Source organism: Myotis myotis, unplaced genomic scaffold (genome assembly GCF_014108235.1).
Source record: "Myotis myotis isolate mMyoMyo1 unplaced genomic scaffold, mMyoMyo1.p scaffold_m19_p_2, whole genome shotgun sequence".
Taxonomy (NCBI): domain Eukaryota; kingdom Metazoa; phylum Chordata; class Mammalia; order Chiroptera; family Vespertilionidae; genus Myotis; species Myotis myotis.
In genome coordinates, this window is record NW_023416324.1 from 71,268,958 (window position 1) to 71,286,426 (window position 17,469).

Consider the following 17,469-nt stretch of genomic DNA (forward strand, 5'->3'; position numbering starts at 1 on the left):
GGTCAACTTCTTCATAGACATCTCAAAGCAAAAGGCCTTCTTCCTTTGAAACTTCTTGTAATTCTACTTGGGAATAACCTTTTCTATATTCCTTTCTTTCAGTTAGACCTTTCTTATCAGCTAACTAGTCCTCAGATGAATTTCAGTAGGGTAAAGCTATGGAATGAAAACACTCATGAATATTACAAATTAAGAAAGTGTTAATTTGTTTGTAAATTAGCATTGTTTTCTGTTGGGATTAAAATAGGGTTTATTGCAAAGTCACAGGAAGAAATTATTTACTTTAACCCTTAGATGCTTACTGTAGAATTATTTCTTTAAATTTTTTATTTCTTTTTTCTTTAACGGATTAAAGTTTTGAAAGCTAATGTGGTATTATGAACAAATGGAATGGTTTTTAAAACACGTTTCTTGTGTATAGGACTCTCAAATGGTAGTAGACTCCTTCAAGTCTGGATTTGAACCTCCAGGAGACTTTCCATTTGAAGATTACAGTCAGCATATTTATAGAACCATTTCTGATGGGACTATCAGCGCATCCAAACAGGAAAGTGGGAAGGTGGATGCCAAAACCACAGTAGGAAAGGCCAAGGGCAAGTTGTGGCTCTTTGGAAAGAAGCCTAAGGTAAAAGTCATAAAGTTTCTCTATGCTAATAATTTTGTTTTAGTGTGTCATTTACATGAATGTAGGTATCGAATGGATAATGGTTTAATATTAATAGAAAATAAATATGTTGAATGATTCAATTATTTTTCACTTATTAGAAACATAGTTTTATTCTTTCATAAATCTAAAAATTATTTTTAGATTTAACATTTGACCACCACTTAATAATGAATAAAATAATTTGTTAAATGTCTCTTAATTATATGCTTTTGAAATTTCATTTGTGTATAGTTTCAATCAAAATTTTTAAGGAAACATTATGATCTAATTATATAAACACTAAAATTGCAGTTCTCAATTGGAATGAATGATTGACCACAGTAATGATAAATACCAAATTAGGACTTCTAATAATGTTTTTTTTATCATCCATGTGAATATTTAATGGGAAGGGCTCAACGTTTGTGGTTATTTGAAGTTTAAAAAAATCTATAGTTTACTAAGAAAATCTCACTCTTCTTGTTGGAACCTGTCTTTTGATATGTTGTTTATTTTAGATAGATAAATCTAGCTCAGCAGGTGAGCAAATGGAATAGAGGAGAGCTTAGTCTTTCTTAACAATTTAGTGATTATAATAGTATTATATCAGGAAAATAGAAAGTGTACTTTTAATCTATCTATTTATTAAAGCATACATCATTATTTTAATACATTTTTCTGATTTTGACATGAATGTAGATAAAATTATAATATGTGTGTATATTTAAAATCACCATTATAGTTAGCTAAAGCTTTATTCATGCTTTTAATAATATTATCCAGTCAAGAAGTTAAGAGTGACTTTGTCAGATCAGAGTAGCTAAGAGAGCTTAGATAAATAAGGAATACTGAAATTAAAAGAAAAATAAGGATGAAATAGAAATAGTCTGAAAAGAAAGCCACAAGTGTAATGAAATTTTTTTGCCTATTTGTGATAATAGTTACAGTTTTAACATTTTATAACTGTAACTATTACATTACCTATTATAGATAACTTTTACTGTCGCTGCTGCCTTTATTGCTGACAGCTACAGGTTAAGTAAAGGTAGTGCTAATATTCTAGAAATCAGAAGACAGTTTTAAAAATCTAGATCACATTGCTCTAACATTATAATTTGCGTACTCTATATTTCTAATCTGTCAGTTTGTAAAAAAAATGATAAAATGAAATGGTACATTTTTAAAAGTAAATTTGACTTTTTAAAATGATAGTTTTGGCAAAACTATGTTAACTTTCTTATAATATTTTTATAGAAAGCTTTATTTGAGATATATTTTGTGAAAAGTATGTTGCCAAAAATAGAATTTTCATTTAGAAAAAAACTATGCACATTTGGCTTATTGATTCCTTTCTTTATTTCCATATTAGCCACAGTCCCCACCCTTAACCCCTACTAGTTTATTCACATCCAGTACTCCTAATGGGTCCCAGTTTCTCACATTCTCCATTGAGCCCGTGCATTATTGTATGAATGAAATAAAAACAGGGAAGCCCAGAATTCCTTCTTTCAGAAGTCTCAAAAGAGGGGTAAGTTTAATAATGGGTTAAAATGCATGATGGCCTATTGTGTGTGTAGTGTGGCTTTTAATACTCTCCACCCTCATTATAAGGCTCTCTCTCCTATAAATATGTAGTTTAAAAACACCACAGAATTAAGTATAGCTGCCCTCAAGTTAAAAATAACTCCTCTTTATAACATTTGAAATGCTCAACCATAAAAGAATGGTATTATAAAGAGGGTGCTGGGTACAGTCATATTAGCTATTTTTTGTTTATGTGAAATCATATGTCCACCATTGTCTTGTAATGTATTGACATTTTTAAGACTTTCAGTAATTTGTCACTGGAGTTACTCATGTAATAATTTGTCACTAATGATGACTTCTGCCAATTTATAAAGCATTATTTTGTTGACAAAAAATCAAGTTCAATTTTAATTGCCCTACTTTTTGAAGCATAAAATACAATTTCTAATAGTTAAAAAAATTAAAGATAAACATGTTAAATATCAAGATTGTAGATAAAATTAAGGTAATATATTAGAAGATAGTTTGTAAATTGTAAAGCCTATAAAAATAGTAGATATTATTGAGTAATGCTTACATGAAATTTGTTAAACTAAAAAAAAGTAAAGTTTTTTTCCCCCCCCAGAATTTTTTCTTTTTAAAAATTGGGCAGCCTTTGGCATTTACTTATAACTAAAGATGCTCTGCAAATGAGAAAATTTAGAATAGTAAAAAGCAAATATTAAACTGTTTCTTAGCAACAAACATTATACTGCTGATAAATAAATTAGTGTTATTCCATTTTGTTAGACTACTTTTTCTTGTTTATGTTTGATTTTAAGGCTATGTTTATAATAGTCATAGCTCATAATTTATATACATTTATGAGATTTGTTTACAGATATGAAAACCAAAGGTGTGATAACCCACAGAGTCTGTGTCATATGAAGTCTAATCATTTATTAACAGTAATATAGTGTAGTGGGGTTCCCTCTTGCTAGTGCTCTCTCTCTCCCCTCCCTATTCCCCTCTTCCTTTCCACCTTCCTTTTCTCTCATTTCTTTCTTTTCTTCTCTTTCCTTCCCTGTTTAGCCTGTCTGTCTTTTTTCTTACTTTTAGCAGCCTTTTCTATCTTCAAACTGCTTTAGTTCAGTTTCCGTTTTTGCCAGTGTAGAACATAATAATTTAGGGCATGATCGCATTATTATCTACATTCTCCACAAAACAGTAATGTCAGTAATGCAGCAGAAATGTCTTAGTGTATTATGTCCCTTTTTGGACTTCCCTTTTTCCTATAATGAAACCAACTTTTTTACATCTACCTTACCTAATTCTGTATGTGGATGATATTATAGGTAATTAATGACATTTTGAAAAGTCCCTGTGAATGAGTGTGCATTATACCTATAGGCAATATGTAATAAGCAATGGAAATCATATTTGGGATTTCTGTTGCCTGAATTTGAGGGTAGAATTAATTCCTATCTTTTCTGTGATGATTGAGAATACATTAAATATTGTTACATAAGTCATGAGAAATTACTATTTAGTAGCCATATTTTTGTGTAACCGTTTATGTATCCTACACATTGAGTCTACCAAGCCCAGTTACAGTACACTACACAGCACAGTCATGGAATATGAAGTAACTGTACTTCTATAAAAAAAAGTTCAGGCACTTAGTACTGTGAGTCCTAGAGAGAGAAGCTTAAATATGTGACATATTCATTCTTATTGGAAAATTTATGGTTAAATTTTATTACTATAGAACTTAAAAGTACCTGCTTGGTCACCATCTTAATTCCACATATTGCTTTAATTTTAAATATAAGTATATTGTTTTTTGGAGGGCCTAGTTCCAGAAAGCCAAAATCCTCCCACTTTTTAATTATTTATCATGGCAAAGAAAGAAGCAGTAGACAAGATAGAAAATATGACAGACAAATCTAGGGGATTACAGGAGAGAGGAGGAAGGAAAGTTCAATTCAGCCTTGCTGTTGAGAAATTGCTTTCTTTTTGATTGGTTACATATATTTCAAAAGTAATCCATAGAGATGTTTCCTTCCATTTCTCAAAATAGAAAAATAAAAAAAGATAAACTTTAAGAAGCCACATTTTGTGTTTTTACATAGATTTACATGCAAGTTAGTTAAACTTACAAAGTAAGTCTTAAGTTTTTTCCCCCCCCCAGGTTTTTAAAAATATGGATTACTTCCATTTCTCAAAATAGAAAAATAAAAAAAGATAAACTTTAAGAAGCCACATTTTGTGTTTTGACATAGATTTACATGCAAGTTAGTTAAACTTACAAAGTAAGTCTTAAGTTTTTTCCCCCCCCAGGTTTTTAAAAATATATTTTTTATTTATTTCAGAGTGGAAGGGAGAGGGAGAGATAGAAACATCAATGATGACCAATAATCATTGATTGGCTTCCTCCTGTAGGACCCCTATTGGGGATCGAGCCCACAACCTGGGCATGTGCCCTGATGGGGTATGCAACCATCTCCTGGTTCATAGTTCAGTGCTCAAACCACTGAGGAACACCAGCCAGGCTTCCCAGTTTTGTTGAGAAATAATTGACATACATCACTGTATAAATTTAGGGTATGCAGCATGATGGTTTGACTAACATATATTGTGAAATGATAACCACAATAGGTTTAATTAACATTTATCATCACATGTAAACACAATAAAAAGAAAGAAAAAATGATTTCTCCTTGCAATGACAACTCTTAGGATACACTCAACAATTTTCCTATGTGTTCTATGGAAGAGAACTCCTGCTCTTTATACTAAATCACTTCTAGGCACTTTTTACATTTCTGACGGTCTATAATTTCCTTCACAATCTAACCATTAATGGATATTTGGTGTACTCCTAAAGTTAACTACTTAATTTAGAAATGAATAATTTTTTCTCTATATCTACTTCATTTGAGCTTACTGGATACTCTTTTTTGGGGGGGGTTAGGGAGGTAGATTGATCTAGCAATAGCAAGTCCATATTTTCTAAGTTATTTAGGATCTTATAAACTTCTAAAGTAATTTTTGTAAGCTTTTTATCTATCCAGAGTACAGTTCTCAGAATTTCTTTGTCTTTAAATGAAATACATCTAATAATATTAATTGCCTGATTTCTTTTTATAGCTCCCTTATATATTTATTAAGATATAGTGGGTATGTGAAATTTTCTAATTATAAGTATATAATAATTACATATAAGAGTGAGGTGTTTCTGTATTGAACATGAATTACTTTATATATTTCTAATATTTTTACAAAGAACTTGAGTTTTTTTGTATCCCCAGAATTTGATTAGCTAAACATTGAAACATCTGATATTTCAGTATATAATTACCTTAATGTTTTTTTCTAAAACATTAATATAGAAACTGAAAAAATAATTTGCATCACTTAGAAATTTAGCTGGTGAAAATTATAAAAGATAAATCCAATACCATAGGGAGTTTGCTTCTTGTCCTGTATATAATTTTGTTCTAATAACATTTAAAGAGAGCATGAATATCTTTTAAAAATTTAAACCATTAAATCTCATCAGGAGTTTTGTTACAAAGATGTTGTGGTTTTATTGCCTGAAACTACTGACAGTCTAAAGAATGTTAAGCTTAATTTGGAAAGGTACTGAATAGCATATGTCATCTTTTCTTATCATTATAACCATTTATATATGACAAATTCATCAGAGATAAGGGGTAGATATTTTTGTCAGCTATTTATTAAAATTCATAATTTTATGTGAAATTCTACCCGACATCCCCCAAACTGCTTTAAAATATTATGATTTAGAAAACAGGGAATTATAAAAAATTTTAGAGGCTGCTAACCAAATGCAATGAATATTAACTTTGTAAAGCTCTCCTGTGTATTCTTGGTCACAGGGTGTGTGTGTGTGTGTGTGTGTGTGTGCTTGCGTGCTTGCGTGAACATACTGTGTACCTGCACGTGTGCATGCATCTCACGTGTTTAGTTGGGATGCTAGGTAGATGCAATGCTAGTTGCAGAACTCTGCTAACCCACAGAATGTGCATTTTGTATACATGTGTAGTATATATAACTATATGATAATACTCTGGCTATGTCATTTCATATTTTCAGAAAGACTAAATTTTAACCAATTTTCTAAAAATTCAAGTTATATTTTCAGTGTTGCTTTCAAGCATGTAGATTTCAGAATAAAAACTGAAAAATAGAAGCTATATCTTCAAAGCAAAATTCAGCCCATATACTTGTGTCTATTAGGAAATATGTATAGGGAACTTGAATCTAAGTGATTCATTTATTATTTTGGTAATACTGTGTTTTTAATGTGTCTGTACATTTTAAAAAGTACCTTAAAACTAAAGTAGGAATATTATCCTCACCTAAAACTACCCTACGGTATTTTAAACTATAAAAATTCAGGAAATGGTGTTTTGTTTAATACATTGGAAAGAGCATTCCATTTTTAAATCCTTTATATAAGATTTTTTTAAAATGGCTGTTAAATCTTTTATATTCAACTTTTCAAATAGTAGTATTTTGAGAATGAAGAGCTAAATAAGTGAAATTCACTTATGTAAAAATGCTCCTTTAAAGAAGAAAATACATGATTACTGATAGAATGATTACTATTTACTTTTTAGTTTTAGTTGCATATATAAAATATCTGCCCATTATCATCATTGTATTTTGTTTTGTTTTTGTTTTTTTTTTGCAGATAATTTACTTTCAAAAATGTGCTTAAATTGTTTTTCTGGCATAATTGTTTGGATTGTGAAATGTACATGATTTATTTTAACATTGTAAAATATATATATATAGGTTATTGCATCTTCTATATTATGGTTTCATGTGAATAATTTGCCATTTCTTTCTGTTTTCCATTGAACTATTCAGTGGTCGGGGAAGATGGTAAGCCTTATGTGCTGATCTATATACTGTGCCAACATTAAATAATCTCAAATCATTATTTTGTTTAAAGTCAAAACAAATAGTAAGGTACAGATCTACATTTTCATCTTATATGTTTTTCTTTTTATGATTTAATCTATATAGAGTCCAACAAATGCCAGTACCTCTTGATATCATAAAAATTCAAAAATAATGTGGTTAACCTATAATCAGTCCATTAAGTTCTTGAATGTTATTGAGTCCTTATTTAGTCCTTGTCATGTTACAGTGTTACAGAGAATAAAATTATAGTTAAAGTAGTGGCCCGGTGCATAAATTTGTGCACATTGAAAGGAAATTAATTAGGAGAAATATTTTAATATCGCTATTTGTCGTTTCTCTATAATGGAAGTGTCAACCACATTCACGATCAACAATGACAGATGGAAACACAGGTGTGCGATTGGTGCCAGCGAGAGCTTTATATGTATCGCGCATATGCGAGTCAACTTAGCTTTTTATATATATAAACTTGCTTAATTAGACCTGCTTTCTGATTTAGCTAAACTTTTTCCAGCCCAGTGAAGCACCCCAACTTCTCTTTCAGGTAATTGTCAGCAACACAGCAGTAAATATCAACACGAAGCAGATTATTACTGTAGATCACGCAGGGAGAACAAAGGGTAAAATATTTAACTGCAGCAGTGTTTGACTATATTCTGTGCAGTGAGAAAACCTGAAGGCATTTTCAAGGTCCACCATTTCTTCTTTTCAGTCGGGTCAAGTTTCTAAGCTTTCTAAATCTCCATTTTCCGGCTAATGAAAATAGGATTCCACTGAGTCTCCTATCTACCTACTCTAGGACTTCTGTGAGGATCAGATGAGATGAGGCACGGGAAAATGCTTCACAAAAATTTGCTTAAAGTATGAAATGTTTCCACCTGACTATGAAGCAAGTCGTGTTCCTGGGCTGAAGAAACTGCAAGGAGACTGGTCTCTAGGGAGAGGAAACTGGGCATTGCTATGCGATGTCATTACCCGGACAGACACTTAGTGTATATATACACTATTTTGAAAGTTACATGGTAGAACAAAAGTTTGTTTTTATAGAAGGAAAATTAAATGATTTTCCTTAACACCCTTTTATAAATACTTTATTTTAATCTTCTCCTGAGGATATGTTTATTGATTTTTATAGAGAAAGGGAGAGAGACATGGATTGCTTGCCTCTGGCTCATGCCCCAACCAGAGATGGAAACGGAAACTGAGGTATGTGCCCTGACCAGGAATCAAACCTGCAACCTTTTGGTGTACGGGACAATCCTCCAGCCAACTGTGCCACGGCCAGGGCTTCCCTTTTAAATGCCCTTTAAAAAAATAACATAAATTTGATTTTTTTTAGAGTTTATGAGAGTTTAGAATCATTGGGTTTTCCAGAACGAAAATTTTTCTACTAATTTATTATAGTCAGTGCTTTCTTCTGACAAATAACCTAAATATCGTGTGTGTGTGTGTGTGTGTGTGTGTGTGTGTGTGTGTGTATTTGACAGAGAGAGAGAGAGAGAGAGATGTTCCTTTACACATTTATGTATTTCAGACAAATTAATGGAAGTACGTTGTGAAAATGTAAGCCTAAAACTATTGGGTTCTTACATAGTTTCTCACTTTTAGAAAATAAACCACTGTTTTTCAGACTCTTGCAATTCAGCCTTTTATGGATTCCCGTGTAGGAGAGTTGTTAAATGCGTCAGAGGTCTTCTTTACATCCACAGGAAACAGAGTGGAGTTACTTTTCGTATTCTATAGGAGGACAGGTTATAATGTCACAATGGGATATTACATATGCAAGTGTCTAGGATCTAATGTTAATAAATTTGAGAACAAGGTTTGATTAGGGATAAATGGAAATTTGGCAGATTTACTTATAGCTAGTTTTGAGTTTATTATAATACTACCAAATAAGTTACATTGGAATACATTTTCTCTATTAAATAGTTTTTCAAAATTTTAACACATATTTAAAAAATATAAATTAGAAAGTTTTATCTTTGGCACATATATAATAGGTTTCAAAACCTGTACCATAAATTAGATTAAATCTGACAACATATAATGATAATTGACCGCTAAATTTCAAGGATAGAAAATTTTGCCATTTATTCATTTAGGTCAAATTTGATTGATTTGACAGATTCTTATGTATGGTGACTAGTAGATTAAAAAACAACAGCTACTTAGACAAAATGTCCTCCTTCTTCTTAGGCAAGTTTGTTGAATGTCCATAATGTGAATGCCATTTGGGGAAATTCTAGAGATTCTGTTATTAATTAAATGTTACATTTGATCAGGGCTCATCCTAAAATTGAGTGTTCTCATTTTTCTTAAAGTAAGGGAAGCATTCTTATAATGGTGAAATAAAGCTTTTTAGCTTATGTTATAGGCACAAGTGGCCCACAGAGCAAGGATGCATTTATTTTGGGAGCTCCCTTCAGCAACACTTTAAAAACTGAACTTGTGTATCCTTAAAATAACTATTTTAAAAAGAAGAATGAGATAGGTGTCGTCAGTTTTGGGAGGATATAAAAACCATGTAAATATGGATTTATATCAGAAAGAATCAATAGTTGCTAATATTTGCTCCATTGTATAATCTCTAATAAAATAACTAAAGTAACAGTAACATGATTAATATTTAAGAAATGAATGACATCATTTCAATCAAATTTACATCTAAATACTAGCACTTTCCTTAAATGATATAATTTTTTGAATAACGAAGCATTAAGAAATTTTCAAACATCAAGCTTACTTCCAAAAGAAGGATTATATCTCTCTTTGGATTATATCATTCTTTCAGGAACAACTGAGGTATATTATTTGGTTGTACAAAAGGATAATTGGAAAAGACTCCTTATTGGAATATAATCTTTACTTACATTTCACTTACTGGATCTTTTGTTTTTTAATTGTCAAGTATGTTTTGGTTCTAAAGAACAGATTGGTTTACAAGTGTAATCATTCAAAGACTATATGCATTAATTAGAGTGTCTTTATGAGGTAAGTTGCTTACATAATTCAGTTATACAGACTTCATATTTTCAGTCTGAACATTTGTAATTTGCTGACTGGGATGTGTTGATATGTTATATATAAAACAATAATATATATAGATGAGAAATGTTACGTGTTTCCATTTGTTGTTGTTGCTGTAAGAAGATCCGTATGTATTTATTTTAACTCTGCCAAGATCTGGGAATAATGTGATACTAGTCATTCCCTAATATCTTTATCTGGTGTTATTTTTACCATCCTGCTTCATGATTTTATATACTGACTGGAATTTGAGCCTTTTCTTAGTACAGTTGTTTTAATTAACACACATATCTATGTAGATTTCTTTTTCTTAAAAGGGATTGTTTGGGGCTAATTAGAAATTAAACTTAAAAATTGATATTCTTATTTTATAACAGATATATGTGAAAAATAAAATTTCTTGAAAATGCTTTTTATACTCATTTAGATTCTCTTTTCAGGGCACAGCACTAGAAGATTTCAGTCATCTGCCACCAGAACAGAGGCGTAAAAAACTACAGCAGCGCATTGACGAACTCAACAGAGAACTACAGAAAGAATCAGATCAGAAGTATTTTTCCATTAAGTTCTCTCTACCATTATTATTCCTTTCAGGGTCTATTTTGAATGATGTGTTTAGGTGTGATGTGTAAAAAGTTTAAAAATCATTTATCCTAGTTGAAATATCTTTTGAGGGGAAAAAACACTCTGAAGTGCTTATGGTTGCTGTGTCACAAGTAAAAATGAAATGTTAGAGTTTCTTGGGTTGCAGATTACTTATTGGAGCTAATCATATATATTTATGCCTTCCAAAAATTTATAAAATCACTTGATGACTCATTATCAAGAGTAGTTCCACCAACAATAACTACCTTTTATGCTTGGATAAATTTCGTTTTGCTTTGGTATATAAATTGAGTTCTGTAGAAACCTGAAGCTATAATTATTTCTTTTGCAGCAAAATATGTTGGTAAACAGTACTTTACTATGGCTTCAGATTCACTCACTCAGTGCTTTATTTTTTCCCCAATTTTATAAAAACATTCCTGTATTTCAGTTTTGTTTTAATGAACATAGAGCGCCATGATGAATAAAGGGTTGTTACAGTGAATTGGTGACTTATTATCTGCTTTTCCACTGAAGATAAAATTGGAGCTTAAGGTCTGGCATGAGTGATTAAAGGGATTAAGAATTATATATCAGATGTGATTGTCTGCTTAATTATAAGTGAAGTAAGGCATTATAATCGGTTCTCGTCGTTTGTGGCAGTTAGGCTCTATACAGTCACGATGAACACTGATGAGTGAATACCAAAACGGGAAATACAGGGCTCCTGTATTCGCCTCTGGTCACAGCATTTGTATTAACTGATCTATACATAACCTTGTTTTATGCTTTCCTTAAAGACAAGTTTTTAAATATATATTGTTGATTCATTAACTTTGAACTCAGCGCCAACACCACGGTAGCTCATGCCTGAACAGAGCTTATATGACATGTATTTTCTCCTCACAGCCTTCTCCCTCTTAGGAACACTAGATAGCACTTCAGCACTACGCTTACGGGCTCTCATAAAGAGAAAAGTCACCAACAATGAGCACAAAAAGGACACTTGTCCAGAGTATCAGAGCAGAAATAAGAAGTTAAAGTATCTCCTTGTTTGAACTCAGCTGAGAATGTACACATAAATCAGATGACTCAAATTTTTCTCCACTCTGTGCATGTCTAATGAGTATAAAAATGCCACATGTGTTCCTTTTTGGATTACAAATAAATGTTAGCAAATGGGCAATTCACAGATATGGAATCTGCAAATAATGAGGACCAACTCTATTAGTATTACATTTTTTATTGAGGTATATTTGACGTATTAACATATTTGTTTCAGATGTACATCATGGCTCAATATTTGTATATGTTGCAAAATGATCACAATGATAAGTATTTAATATTTATCACCATACATAGTCACAAAAATGTTTTTTCTTGTGATGAGTAACTACTCTTTTAGCCACTTTCAAATATACAATACAGTATATACCATGGTGTATATTACTTCCCCATTAAATAATTTTTAAATGTTAAAATATTTCTTACTAGAGCAACATGTAAATGGTCTCTGGGAAATTATAACATATAATGTAATATTTAGGGCTTACTGTATGTAATAGACTGTCAGGACTTTAGTAGATACAAAAAGGTAATAAAATAGTTCCTGATCCTAATAGGCTCACATTTTAGTTAGGAAAGATAAAACTCATTGATTTAATTTCTGTACAAGCTGGATTATGATAGCTGCTAATAGAGAGATAAAGTTCTGGGGGAACCTAGAGGAAAAAAATAATGAATTCTTACTGGAATAATTAAGACAAATATCACTGGGGAGAAGTTGGGGGAAGAGGAAAGGTGATTGTGTGGGAAACTGATGTTTATAGAGGGATTATTATGTACTACAAAGTGAGCCCAGCATTTTACATTGAATTCCTCAAAATAGCCCTCTGAAGTTGTTGTTCCTGTTATAAAGGTGGAGAAATTGAGTATCAAATATATCCATAATGTGGCTCAGGTTAGGTATCTGGTAAATATCAGAGTTGACATCCAAACAGCTGGTTTGTTTCCAGAACATTGGAGTTAGACTTTGATGGGAGGATAGGGTTTTGTCAGACAAGAAATTAGACAATAAAGGGAGAGTAAGAATATTTAAGGACAAGAGGAAAAACAAAGAATAAAAGCACAGAAATGTGAATATTCTTTCATGGCCTGGAACTGGCTCTAGGCCGGAGGAGACTTGATTAGAAATTATGTGCAGTATAATATCAGAAGATGAGGATGAAAAGGTACAGGATGAATTATATAAAGTGTTGAATGCTTTTTTGTAGAATTCTGGAGGTATTGGAGAGTCACCAAAAGTTGTTGAGAAAGTAGGTGATACTATCACCTCTGTATTCTAAAGAAAGATAATTGAAAACTATATGAAGAGTAGATTTTATAGGAAAGACATTGACATCAGGGAGACCGATTAGAGGACTTCTTTTTTAAAAACATATTTTTATTGATTTCATAGAGGAAGGGAGAGGGGAAACATCAATGTTGAGAGAATCATTGATATCGGCTGCCTCCTGCATGCCCCCTACTGGGGATTGAGCATGCAATCCAGGCATGTGCCCTTGATTGGAATCGAACCTGGGACCCTTCGTCTGCCAGCCGGCACTCTATCCACTGAGCCAAACCAGCTAGGTGAGAGATGTTGAAACCATGTCTTGAAAATAGAAAAGAGTAGATGATAAGAATTGTTCAAAAGGCAAAGTAGGTCAGACTTGTCATCTGATTGGATGTCCAAGAAGAGAAAAGTGGAGGCTTTCTACCTCAGAAGTATAGATAAAGACTTAATTAAAACAGAAAAAATAAATTTGGGGCAAAGGTCATGGTTTTGTTTATGTTGAGTTTTGAAATATGTGAAAATCTATATGAAAGTATGTAGTTGGATTTGGAAATCAAATCTAGAACTTAGGAGAAAAAGAGGACGAGATATATACTTGAGTATCATCTAAAGATAGGTGATATTAAAGCAATGAGTCAATTATATCTCACTAAAACTGGAAAAAACAAAACAATAAGAGATCATTCTGAAGGAGGAGTGTAGGATGAGATGAGAGGAAACCTATGTTATTTATGTAACATACATTTAAAGGGTGAAGAGAAGAGGAGCCAGTGAGGGAGATATAAGACAGCAGAGTGAGGAGAAGGAAAAAGAAAATGTACCCTCCAGGAGATCAGGCAGGAAATGAGTATTAAGGAGTGTAAGTCAGTACTGTCAGCTGTCAGAGTTGAGGAGAGCTGATTGAGTCATAATCTATTCTTATTACTATTAGTGAAGAGGAGGTGAATAACTGAATTTGGAGGTAGAGGGCAAGTTAAAGATGCATTTCTATTTCTAGTATAGATGGGTGGGAGGATGCTGATGCTATGAACTCTAAGAAAAGGTGGAATAATGTCTAGATGGGAATATGAGTTTGATTTGGGATATGATAAGTTTAAGAATATTGAGGAATATCTTCCAGCCTTTGATGAAGCATATATGTATAGGTCTGTGTGTGTGTGTGTGTGTGTATCTATCTATCTCACTTAGGAGCAAGAAATGAGAAATTAAATCTAACTTATTTTTGATATTTCAATTGATTTAAAGGGTGTTTCCATAAATTACACACTCTACATACTTTATCAGATTATCTTTAATCAGGTAATATTTTACTAAACTTAAAAGAGATGTGAATCTTTTCAGATTAGGTTGTATGTGAGTCCCCAAATAAAATGAAACTCTTTTATCTGGAAATATATAGAGTGAATATTTAATTTTATGGCTTCCTTTTTGTTTTCAGAGAAGCACTCAACAAAATGAAAGATGTGTATGAGAAAAATCCACAAATGGGGGATCCAGGGAGTTTGCAGCCTAAATTAGCAGAGACCATGAATAATATTGACCGCCTGCGAATGGAAATCCACAAGAATGAGGTAGAGATTTGTTGTTTAGCAGTTGTCTGAGATCAATTCATTTGTATAAATTTCATCATGATAGGTTAGTTTTTGCTAGAATTATCTTCAAATATTTATTTAATTTCAGGGCTCATGAACTAAAAGTAAGGTATCGTATGGTACATAATGTTTAGTCCCTTGTTGAAGTTTTTAAATTAAAAATGATATATAAAAATAAACACTTAAACTATTTTTTATTAGCCATAAAGTTGATCATTGACCAAATTGGAATAAAGGTTTCCCTTCGCTAAGAATTACATAATCATAACAACTCAAAGCACATTTTAAATGTAGAATATCTTACGAGCTCTTAAAAGTATTTATTAAGCTCAGTTTTACTTATTTTTTTCCTAAGGCATGGCTCTCTGAAGTTGAAGGCAAAACAGGTGGGAGAGGAGACAGAAGACATAGCAGTGACATAAATCATCTTGTAACACAGGGACGAGAAAGGTCATTTTTTTGTATTTTATTTGTATTTCTTCTTTTCTCCCAAACTTTTCTCACTTTTTTTTCTAAACTTCATATAATTTTTTTCTTCCTCCCTCATTTAACAAGTTTGGCTTTAATAACATCAGTCTTTCGAACCTAAATTTTCTGTTTCTTTATAATAGCTATAGGTGAAGTATGAAATTTCATATTGCTGCTCAGTTTGTTTGTCATGCATCCCAAAACAGAGATGGGAACATAGAAAGTTCTTGGAGCTGTAATCTGGAGGCATAGGCTCCTCAGGCATGGGGAGATGCCCTAATAGATGGAGTTGGGTAGCTAATGCCAAAGAAAAATTTAACTGTCAACTTGCTCAAAGTTTTGTGAAAAATGTGTATTGTTAGTTTAGACCAGAGCTTCCAAAAGGCACTTTGCTAAGTTTCCATATCATTGTGGCATTTCCTTATTGTAATATGTCTTTTTCTTTTTTATAATAAAGTCCAACAAATTAGCCCAGCTGGTGTGGCTTAGTGGTTGAGCATTGACCTATGAACCAGGAAGTCACTTTTCGATTCCCATTCCAGGCACATGCCTGGGTTTCAGGCTCGAGCCCCAGTAGGGGATATGCAGGGGGCAGCCAATCAATGATTCTCTCTCATCATTGATGTTTCTATCTTTCTTTCCCTCTCCCTTCCTCTCTGAAATCAATAAAAAAATATTAAAAAAAAAAATAAAGTCCAACATATTAGAACTCACCTTAGAGAAGAATTTGAGAGATCTTAGTTTACTACTTAATTACACTATAATTTGATTAAGTTCATTTTTAATTCTTTCTGAGTCTCAGTGTCCTCAAATATAAAATAGAGATTAAAATACCCCTTATTCAGGTTATTAGTAATAAATGAAGTAATGTACATAAAGCACCCAGTAGTAAAAACCTGGTTATAGTATGTTCTTGACAAATAATAGTTTCTCCTCTCCATTATCATTTTTTGAAAGAGTACATATCTTCAGTATATCAAACAACACCCCCAAATATATTGGGTTTTGTTATTAGATAAAACCTAGATTTTAATAATTAATCTATTTGGCTTGTGTTATTTAAAAACATGTCTTCCACTGACTTATTTCACTTAGCATAATACTCTCTAGGTCCCTCCATGCTGTCTCAAAGGGTAAGAGATCCCCTTTTTTACAGCTGTAGAGTATTCCATTGTGTAAATGTACCACAGCTTTTTTTATCCACTACATAGTGAAAGAGAAATATCAGATGATCTCATTTATATGTGAAATCTAATGAACAAAATAAACTGACAAACAAAATAGATCCAGAGACATGAAAGCATGCAATAAACTGAGGATCCTCAGAGTGAAGAGGGTAGAGGGCAGGGAAGAGATCAACCAAAGAAATTACATGCACATAGGTATAACCCATGGACACAGGTAGTAGTGGGTGAAGGCTTAGGGAGGGGACGAGAGGGGGGGGAAGGGGGGGGTCAATGGGGTAAAAAAGGGACATCTGTAATAATTTAAACAATAAAGATAAAGTAAAAAAAAAAAAATGTTTTCCAGGCATACTGAAAGTGCTGTTAAATCTAATCACATAGATTTCCCCATTATTAAAATCTTAATCATTTGATTCTTTAGCAAAATTATTAACATTTTTCTCTCTGGTTTAAAAAGTTGTAAAGAAAAAAAATGCCTTTAGATTACTGAGTTTTTTATTTTCTAAGTTACTAACTTTCCTGGTAACATGATTAGTTGCAAATGAACTTTATTAGGAGTCTTTGGGTTTTTAGTGACAGAATGAAATACTCTGCCCATACTGGCTTAAACTAAAGAGGGATTTTATTAGCTGACTTCAGAGAGAGCTTAATCTTGGAGCTCAGATGATACATCCTCAGGACTCCGCTCTCTCCACTTCACAGTTCTGCCTTCCACTGCCTTGGCTTCCTTTTAAGGCTTCATATGGTCATCATTCAAAGCTCTAGGCTCATATTTCTCTAGGTTCAAGTCCAGTGGAAAAGGGAGCTTCTATTTCAACAATCCCAAGCAAAGTCTCTGTGCATCTCTTATATCTGACTGGGTTATAGTCCTACTTGTCAACTCGTCACTCTGGCCATACAAGTGCTGAGTTAAGATGAGCCCTCTGGAGTCAGGACAGAACAAGCCACCTGAAACCTTTTAACTGAACACGGGTCTGGGTGGGTCCTAAGGAATTTTAGGGTCCTCTTGCAAAAGAGATGTGATAAATCCAGGATAATGAAAAACAAGTATCTAATACATCTTTACTTTTTCTCTGGACCTGGTGGTGATAGTGAGAGATATTCACTGAATACATGCTATGTGTCTAGAATATTGTAGTCTTTTAATTTCAGGAAATTCAACAAAGA

At 32.4% G+C, this 17,469-nt stretch overlaps 1 protein-coding gene across 7 annotated transcripts in view; it reads left to right on the forward strand.

Moving 5' to 3' along the window:
* Positions 1 to 17,469, forward strand: part of FNBP1L (formin binding protein 1 like) — a 113,034-nt gene that overhangs the window by 89,804 nt on the left and 5,761 nt on the right. For 6 of the 7 annotated variants that reach the window (XM_036351969.1, XM_036351972.1, XM_036351968.1 and 3 more), the window contains 4 exons: positions 422 to 625; positions 10,579 to 10,688; positions 14,497 to 14,629; positions 15,006 to 15,100. In XM_036351969.1, coding sequence (XP_036207862.1) covers positions 422 to 625; positions 10,579 to 10,688; positions 14,497 to 14,629; positions 15,006 to 15,100 — 542 coding nt within the window. Of the gene's footprint in view, positions 1 to 421; positions 626 to 2,015; positions 2,175 to 7,051; positions 7,067 to 10,578; positions 10,689 to 14,496; positions 14,630 to 15,005; positions 15,101 to 17,469 lie in introns of all 7 variants that reach the window. The other variant, XM_036351973.1, reaches the window with a different exon arrangement.